We start from the raw sequence: 9,497 nt of genomic DNA, 5'->3' as shown, positions 1-9,497 counted from the left end.
CTAGCTTTGTTTACAGCAGCCTGGCACTGCAAACTACCTTTCAGTTTGTGGTCTACAATGACCCCCAAATCCTTCTCCATTTCTGACTTCCCCAGCGGCATACCCATAATTGTATAACCCATTTGTTTATTTTTAATTCCAAAGTGCATCACTTTGCATTTATCGACATTAAACCTCATCTGCCACATTAATGCCCACTCCCCTATTTTATCCAGGTCCTCCTGTAATGTTATGGTGTCTAAGTCCGTGTCTATTACCCTCCCTATTTTGGTGTCATCCGCAAACACGGAAATATCGCTGTTAACACCCTCCCCGATGTCATTAATAAATAAGTTGAACAATATGGGACCCAGCACAGAACCCTGAGGCACACCGCTCATTACACTAGCCCAGTCTGAAAAGGTGCCATTTACAGATACCCTCTTGACACGTTCCCGTAGCCAGTTCTCTATCCACGTACACACCACCTCATCTATGCCCATAGCCCTCAGCTTGTGTAGCAAGCGTTTGTGTGGTACCGTATCAAAAGCCTTTGAGAAATCCAGATATACCACATCCACCGGCTTACCTCCGTCCATATCTCTACTTACCCCCTCATAAATAGACTGGTTCAGTCTAATTTATCCATAGTGCTGTCCTACAAAGAGGATCCCACATTCTATGCCCCTTCTATAGGAACTACCTAGTTAATGTAAAGTACAATACAAAAGTACAATACAACAGCTGTAATACAATGAGTTGCAATACAGAGCAAATCTAAATGTGCTGCATATAGAGCAAGTGACATAACAAACAACTCTTCATTGACACTGCATCCTCACAGTGCTATTCTGCCAATCACTTCCCAGTGACCTACCGGACCAACACCAGGACAGGTTGATATCTGTACGGCTATAACCAGGTGTTGCTCTTTGTTTGCACCCCATTAGCTGCTTTTGCTGGGTTTCAACTCAACTGCTACAGCTGTCTGCTGTGCATTAAATAATCCCTACCCTATATCCTGTAAACTCTTACGTGTTGACACCCTTGTTTTCGCTATGTACACATATCTGTATAATATCCATCTTCCTCATCTCTTCTTTGCCTAGCATGAGAAAAAAAACGTTGCTATTTCATGTACAGGTGTAATATCTGGGTTTTATTAGAGAAGCATAACCAGGTCAGAAAAGCCATTTTAAGCATGTAAAGTTGATTTTAAAGTTGAAGCTGATGAATGGTGCCAAAGTTGTTTAACCTTGAAATATGTTTAATATATCTGAGGATTAAATATTGAAATCTGCAGTTAGGGAAGGAATCAGCCTGCTAAATGCTCTGCTAGAGCAAAACTGGGACTATTTGTTTCTTCCAGAAGAGCAGTCCTGTGCTCCATCTGAGGAACCCAACCACCACCTCAACACTTAAAGCAGAATGTCATTTAATTCTCTTCCGACAGACTGGAAAGTTATATAGCCGTACTTTTTATTCTCAGAGCTGTACATTATCATTTTTTCTGTCCAGTTTCGTGTGCTTAGGGATCAAGAACTAAACCGAATGCTGTATTAAAAAGTTGTTCTATTTTTGTGTAGGTTCTAATTAGTGTTCATGTCATTGGGCATTGTATTGCTGCATTGGAAACGCACATTAAAGGCAGGTCTACAAATTGCCTTTGACTTTTTGATTGAGTAGTACACATGACCATTACGACCTGCTTTGCTCTGCATTTCTTTGGACACTGCATGTCGTACTGCTTTTGAACTGCAAGCAAAGCAGGTCAAATGTAACTTTTCTAGTCAAACGCTGCATTCAAACTGAAATGGCTGCATTTGACAAGGAAGCCTGTCAACTTGAGATCTTGTCCTCCTTATTAAATATGATCATTATGATAAAGCCTGTCAGAGTCTGTTCTTGTTTTTGTGTGATTGGGTAGGTTATGTAAAGGTTGTCATACATGGACAGATGCTGTTGCATGATATCATGGATTATCCAACAACTGGTTTATATGTGTGGCAAGTTAAGAAGCTTATAAATGAAGGTGAATAGAGAAAACCAGGCATCTCTTTCATTGCTTCCTAGGCAGAAATGGAGAGATCACATCACATGAACATTAAAGTAGATGTGCAAGTCAGGCACATGGAGGAGTGAATCAAGTAAGACTAACTAAAGTTACCTGTAAGTCATGTGTCAGGCCAACATGGCTACAGCTCAGCCAATAGAATGTCAGTGCTTCTTGGTTTTGTGCAAACATAAGTGGACAAGAGGTGCTGCTATTCCAATCAGAACTGTTAATGGTTGTTATAGGCCATGTGGCCTAATACAATTGTGAACTTATTACTGTAGCTACTTTAAAATTATTGGGATTGAAGTACAATACTGCTGTAAACTAAAGAGCCATTTTAAGACTCTCTGCCTTAGAGCTGCAGCTAACGATTATTTTTTAAATCGATTAGTTAGCCGATTATTAAGTTTGATTAATCGGTTAATCGGATAAACAATAGAATAAAATACATTTTAAAAAATTGATTGCAGATTGATTGAGATTGCACTCCATCACAGAAGCAAGCTTGGAGCAGTGGAAGTAAAAAAGAAAACAAAAAGTGTGGTGTGCAATATAGTAAAATTAAAAGTTTAAAATTATACAGCAATGATGAAGAATGGCATAGACTATAGAGGACTACAAAACCCAGCAATAGTACATTATACAGCACAATGCAGAATACCACCAGCTATAGGGGAATACAACAAATCCCAGCAATAGTACATTATAGCTGGCAGTATTCTGCATTGCGCTGTACAATGCACTATTGCTGGGTTTTGTAGCTAGTGGTATTCGGCATTGCACCACTGTATAATGTACTATTGCTGGGATTTGTTGTACTCCTCTATAGCTGGTAGTATGCCACATTGCGCTGTATAATGTACTATTCCTTGATTTGTAGTCCTCTATACAGCGCAATGCAGAATACCACCAGCTATAGAGTACAACAAATCCCAGCAATAATATATTACACAGCGCAATGCAGACTACCACCAGCTATAGAGGAGTACAACAAATTCCAGCAATAATATATTATACAGCGCAATGCAGAATACCACCAGCTATAGAGGAATACAACAAATCCCAGCAATACATTATACATATAGTGTATAATGTATTGCTGGGATTTGTATTCCTCTATAGCTGATGGTACATTGCTCTGTATAATATACAGTACAGCAGAATGTACCATCAGCTATAGAGGAATACAAATCCCACTATCCCAGCAATACATTATAGAGCACCATGTGTGGGAAAGTGGTGGCTTACCTGAGCAGTCTTCCAGCAACTTGTTTCTGAGATCGGTCCTGTCTATCACCGGCTGTCATCCACCCACACCTGCTCCTCCTTACTTCTTCTCCCCGCGCCCCTGTGCCGATCGTGGATGTGGGCGGGCAGTGAGCGTGAGGCGGGGAGGAGGTGCGGCGTGTGCAGCGTGGATGCGGCCGGGCGGGTCTGGCGGCGTGAGGTGGGGAGGAGGTGTGGCGCGTAGCGTGTGTGGAGCCGTGAACAGGGCCAACCAATCGGAAGCCGATTAATCGATGAATGAAAAAGTTGACAACTTTTTCAATAATCGATTTATGTCGATTAGTTGTTGCAGCCCTACTCTGCCTGTCATAGGTACCTCCTACAGAGCTAGTCTTTGAGTCATTGAGAGGACAGGTTCACAGACTGGGGTCTCCTTAAAGTGAAAGTAAAGCTATTAAGAAAAAAAAGCCCCACCTATCTTGAAGCTTTTAGCCATAATGTTCTAGTATGGACAGCATATTAGCACATTATGGTACACCTACTTACCAAAACAATCCCCTCCAGAGGTGTACTTCTCCCTTATCGGCGCTTCCATCTTCTCCCTGGTCTTCTGGATTTCGAGTGTTTGGCTACTTGAATGGACGGACCCCAATGACGTAACTCCAGCCCATGCGCAAGAGTGTTACTTTTTTAACCCTTCCATGTTAACAAGAAATATTACCTCGTGCACAGTTCCCCAGAGTCTAGAGAACAGTTTTTACATTCTAAAAGGCTTTACTTATGCAACATATTGCTGTGTACTTGTATCTGATCTCATGTTCATTTCTTTTTCTCTCCCAGGACTACTTTGAAAGTTACTTTTCCATTGCCAGTTCTGTACCGTCAGTGCCATGTCTTGTGCTGAATTTCTTCCTGGTAAACAGGTAAAGATTGCCTTTTAAATTTCTCAAGCATTTATTTTGTTTGCTCTATAATAAAAATTCCCTCATTAAGCATTTAGCATTTTCCACAAATGATATTTGAACAACAAGAAACAGCATTGAAAGGTCAAATTTACATACGCAATAGTGAAAAGCTGTTCAGTGGGTATCTTCAGTTAATTTTACTTTAGCTAGAGGGATGAACTGTGTTCAGCATGTTTTCCTTGCATGACTTTGAAAGCATTTTGGTTTGTGTTGGTGGCTGGGTTTTCCTATCCTAGCTTTTTTTGGCACATTTAAAAAGTTCTGTGACATGTAATAAATGTGCTACCTCTCAGCAGGGTTCTGTGTCTTTTTACTTATGAGACACGTCGGGTACAAAATCTGCTCCACCGCTACATGCACATAAAATTTACAATACAGATACTCCTCGGGTTATGATCAGTTACGTTCCCGGAAATCCATCGTAACCCGAAAATATCATAAACCAGGAAGTGGACTGTAGTGAACTGTACTGTCGCGGTCGGCAGCAGACCGAACACAATGGGAATTAATATCAAGACTGCTATTGGCTAGTGCAAAGGCTGACAATTAAATCCCCGTCCATCAAGAGGAGGAATGGACCTGAGAGAGAAAGTTCTCTCTTAGGTCTGCTCTTCCGCTTAGTGGGCAGGTGTAATAGCTAGCCTGCTATTGCAATTTGAAATAGCCAGTAGCAGTCTTGCTATTTATCCCGGCTGTTTACATTCACCTTCCGCCTGCAGAAGCGAGCCGGCAGGTGAATAGGGAAGCCTAGCACATCAGGGCTGGTTGCTTGCGAGTTGCATGCACATAAAAGGGAAGCCTAGCACATCAGGGCTGGTTGCTTGCGAGTTACTATTAACTCTCAAGCAACCAGAAACTACAGTTATCCAGCACCTACCGATCTGTGGGTGCCGATTAACTGGGAGTTTACTGTACAGTAAACGTAATTGTAAATGTGAAAAATCGTAAGTCGATTGATTGCAACCCAAGGAGCATCTGCACATCTAAAATGTAACAAAAGGAGTTTTAGTTCTCCTTGCAGCAAGAGCCCAAACTAAAGGTCTATTCTTTAATAGCTTGACGTGTTTCCCTTGTCCTGCATGTGGAATTAATTTTTAGGGTGTTTACACCGTCATTGTTTAAGGAGAGCCACTCACCAACTTAAAAAATTGCGTGTAAAAGCCCCCAAAAATAAGTATTCTTAATGCTTACTTGCAGCATTTTTCTTTCCATAAACTATATTTTATTCAGAAAGGCAATGTGTCTTTGAACTTGCAAGCAAGTTTGACTTCTTCAGGAAGAGTCAATTTGAGCACAGCCCCCCTCCTTGCACATCACAGCCCTCTGTTCTTCTGGCAGTGCCTATTTAATCTGTGCTAGCCCAGCTCCTCGGTCCCTCACTTTCCTACATAAACTTTTATGTAGGTCCCAGGGAGGAGTGAAAGGGAATACTATAGAGCAATACAAAACACCAAAAAATCCCCAGCACACCTGCCAGCTAGCCTGCACAAAACAAATTACCCTGTCAACAGTATGCGTTAAAAGTAGAGGTTTTAGTTGCACAAACCTTTGGCCACAAATATGTAGAAGCCACACCGACCCGTCAAGGCACCTCTGTAAAGTGTGGTCCTAACTCTATATGAGTCTCCAAGTGGGAGCATATTAATGCAGTTGATAAATTAAATGCAGGTGTACCTCAAAAGGTGCAGGGACGCACTGGAGGCCCAGCAACCAAAAATGCACATCAAAAATAATACTATAGAGCAGTGGTAGGCAAACTCTGGTCCTCCAGCTGTGGTGAACCTACAAATTCCATCATGCATCTGCCTCTGGGAGTCATGTCTGTGGCTGTCAGTTCCAGCAATGCCTAGTGAGATTTATAGTTGCGCCACAGCTGGTGGGCCAGAGTTTGCCTACTTTTTGTAGAGTGTCACTTGACCTACAGCTCTGAGCCTGCCATGGCTGCTGAGATCACATCCATAATGGCGGCGCCCAACATCAGACTCAGGCCTTTTAGCTGTCAACACAAGGGAGGCTTTATGCACAAATAATTTCATGGAAAGGTTCTTATTGAAATGGTTCATCTGGAGACAGGGTTTCTTGAAGGGATTCTACCTCCCTTTAAAAGAATGTTTCTTTGGGACAGTGCAGTCAAATATTGTACTAAGTGCGGGACTGTAGTAACGTAAAAGTGGAACATTTGATGAAATTTTTCATGTACCCCTCTCGTGTCATCTTTAATTATGGAAAATTTACAGATAACACCAGATACAGATTTAACGCCATAAAATACATAGAAAGACAAAACAGCATTGTGTAAGTAAAAATCACTTAGATTACACTACACTCAGCATCTGGAATGTATAGCCAAAAGCAGCGTTACTAGGGTTCCAGCCTTCATGGGTGTTAGGGTGACAACTGTGCTGTTGTGGACCCTCCAGCTACACTGTAAGGCAGGGGTGGGGAATTTCCAGCCCTCCAGCTGTGGTGAAACTACAACTCCCATGAGGCAGTGCAAGATTCTCACAGCCACAAGCAAGACTCCCAGAGACAGATGCATCATGGCATTTGTAGTTTCACCACAGCTGGGGGCCGGAGGTCTCCCACCCCTGCTGTCAGGAATAGTAGCAGGCATACCTGAGAAGTGTAGGCCCACATACAGTCTTCCAGTAGAGCAGGCACCACCACAGGATCACAACTTGCCAAATTATCTGGATGATCCCTTGTGAAAGCTGGTGACGTGTGATCCATCAGGGCATGGAGTCTAAGAGTTTCTTGTTAAGGAGACTGGTCACCCCAGTTTGTGAATTGGGTGGCCGGTCTCCTCAATGACCCCCCCCCCCCTCTAGCTCTGCAGGTCGTACTTATGTCACACAGAGTGCCCTGCAGACCCCTTTCCCCAGTGATACTGGAAGACCAGAGCAGGACTTAAAAAATATTTCTTCCCCTGGACTCAAACAAGATAAAAGGAAATATCTGGAGGAGTGGCGGTGGGATGGTGTGTTCCAAAGGGGATGGCTTACCTGGAGATGGCCTTTCATATGAAACTTAGGTTATACATTATAAGAATGGTGTACATCTCACTTTCTCCACCCTTTTCTAGTTATCTCAGTATTGATATAACGATATGATTATATTACATTATATTACCTCTGTATGACAGCTATTATTGTCATAACCAAGCAATATATACTTTGCATTTATGTCTCCCTCATTAAATTCTTTTTGTACGATTGCTTTGGTTGCAAAACTGCTCAGATACAATTGACACTTGACTGTCTTGTAGTTTTTGTGTGTTTCAAAAATTCTATTAAATATATACATGCTTGAGAAAAAAAAAGAATGCTCTACTCCTATTCAAATATAAGAAGCCACAACAGGAAGTAAGGGAAATCTCTGGTGGTCAGGAGGGTCACCATACCTAGTGCCCCCGTTGTAAGATTTCCCATCTATTGCTGTTCTGGTGACAACCCAAAATTTGGGATTTTCTTTCACTTTCACCAACAAATCGAGAGGGTGGATCTCCCTATCCAAAACTAAAAAATATGTTTTGACTTTAGTTGCACTTTTGGGGCTTCTGCTACCTTTTATGACTGAAAGGGAGCAGGGTGGGCAAGGGGTCTTATTTTGTCTGTGCCCACCTCATATAAAATGTGAACAGAGAACAGGTAAGTTTGGAGAAAATAAGAAAGACTTTCTGCTATTGTAGGGCTGCCACTGTTAGAAGGCAGGAGGCTGCTATTTCAATATTGATACTTGAAAAACTTTATAGTTTGGTGATAAACATCTCAACTATCAACAGCGACCGTCTTTTCATCTTCTATTATTTACGGTGTTTATTTTACCTTTCTGGTTACTATCCCATCTACTCTGAGTTTCTCTGATAAGCATACAAGCGGGATCTATAAGTGTGCACCCAGTTCAGACAGCTAATTATCTCCCACTGATGGCAGGCATGGGAAAGTTCTCAGACCGCTTTCTACATTCCCTGAACTGAGGTTATTAGCATCTTGCTTCTGCCACCAGTATACATTTATGTAAGAGCGAGAATAAATATACATACCTTGTGGAGGAAGGGGTGGTAAAAATAACTGGCAGCAATATAGTGCTAGCAAGATAGCAGTTCATGATTGGGGTTAAACTTTTCCATCACCTAGAAAAATAAACAACATTTACTTACTTACCTGGTATACTTGGCTGTCACAAAAATGATGGGTAGTGTCATTTTATGCTGAGACAAACACTGACTCACAAACAAGAGCTAACAGTTTAACTCTCTTTTCTTATAAGCTGTGGTGCAGGCCACGTAAGTATGGGAGAAGTGTGATATTTTGTCCAGAAAGCATATGCATGTTTTTATTCAGAATAATATTGATCATAACTTTTTACAAAGAGCAAGAATGTCTTTTAAACCAAATTAAATGAACACAATTGCAAGAAATTGAACAAAATATCTGTAAGATGATTGGTGTACCATCCCGTGTCTATTTCCAATATGCATGTACCATGCATGTATGTGCTAGTGTATGTGTGCTTTTTAAAATGTGCCAGGCGCACTCCCGCAGCGCCTCAGGTTTTCTGCTATTTCCGGCTTCCTTCTTGTCCGACATTCATGAGAGTAGTGGGACAGCATGCTGCTCTTCCAGACTACATGTCCCAGAATGCACAGCGCTCAGTGTTCTCACTGCACATGTGCCTATTTACATACCGTCCCACCCCCTTCCCTCCTTCCTACTCTATCTCCGCTGCCTATACACTTGTACACTGCTGCTTGCTGATGGGAGGGATTTGAGAGAGGAGATGTCAGCAGGAGATTGGAGCGAGCACAGAATGTGGCTGCTTTTCGGCTCCTATAGTGACCATGGACAAGGAAAGTAGCCACCCTCTGGCAGAAAGTTAGCTAGGCTTTCTCGTCCAACATCAGTACCTGACCTCACAAATGTGCTTCTGGAAGAATGGTCAAACATTCTTATAGACACGCTTCTAAACCTTGTGCACGCCTTCCCAGAAGAGTTGAAGCTGTTATAGCTGCAAAGGGTGGGCCAGCTCAATATTGAACCCTACGCACTAAGACTGGGATGCCATTAAAGTTCATGTGCGTGTAAAGGCAGGCGTCCCAATACTTTTGGTAATATAGTACCTGCTTTTTCCCCTTTTAAAAAAAACAAAACCTTTTAAACATCTGGCTACCACTGCTTGTTGATAAAGAGAGCACTGCTAGTCCATGCTATAACCATTTCATTGTTAAAGTGCAACTAAAGGCTCCTGTATGACAGTCTAAACAAGTGCCC

At 42.1% G+C, this 9,497-nt stretch overlaps 1 protein-coding gene across 2 annotated transcripts in view; it reads left to right on the top strand.

Annotated features, from left to right (window-relative positions):
• The window catches only part of SLC29A3 (solute carrier family 29 member 3), a 65,865-nt gene that overhangs the window by 28,684 nt on the left and 27,684 nt on the right, over nucleotides 1-9,497 (top strand). For both annotated transcript variants that reach the window (XM_018553069.1, XM_018553070.1), the window contains exon 4: nucleotides 4,103-4,185. In XM_018553069.1, coding sequence (XP_018408571.1) covers nucleotides 4,103-4,185 — 83 coding nt within the window. The remainder of the gene's footprint in view (nucleotides 1-4,102; nucleotides 4,186-9,497) is intronic.

This window comes from Nanorana parkeri, unplaced genomic scaffold (genome assembly GCF_000935625.1).
Source record: "Nanorana parkeri isolate BGI_ZX_2015 unplaced genomic scaffold, ASM93562v1 scaffold108, whole genome shotgun sequence".
Taxonomy (NCBI): domain Eukaryota; kingdom Metazoa; phylum Chordata; class Amphibia; order Anura; family Dicroglossidae; genus Nanorana; species Nanorana parkeri.
The sequence above is the reverse complement of the archived record's forward strand: the minus strand, read 5'-3'. Positions and strand labels throughout refer to the sequence as shown.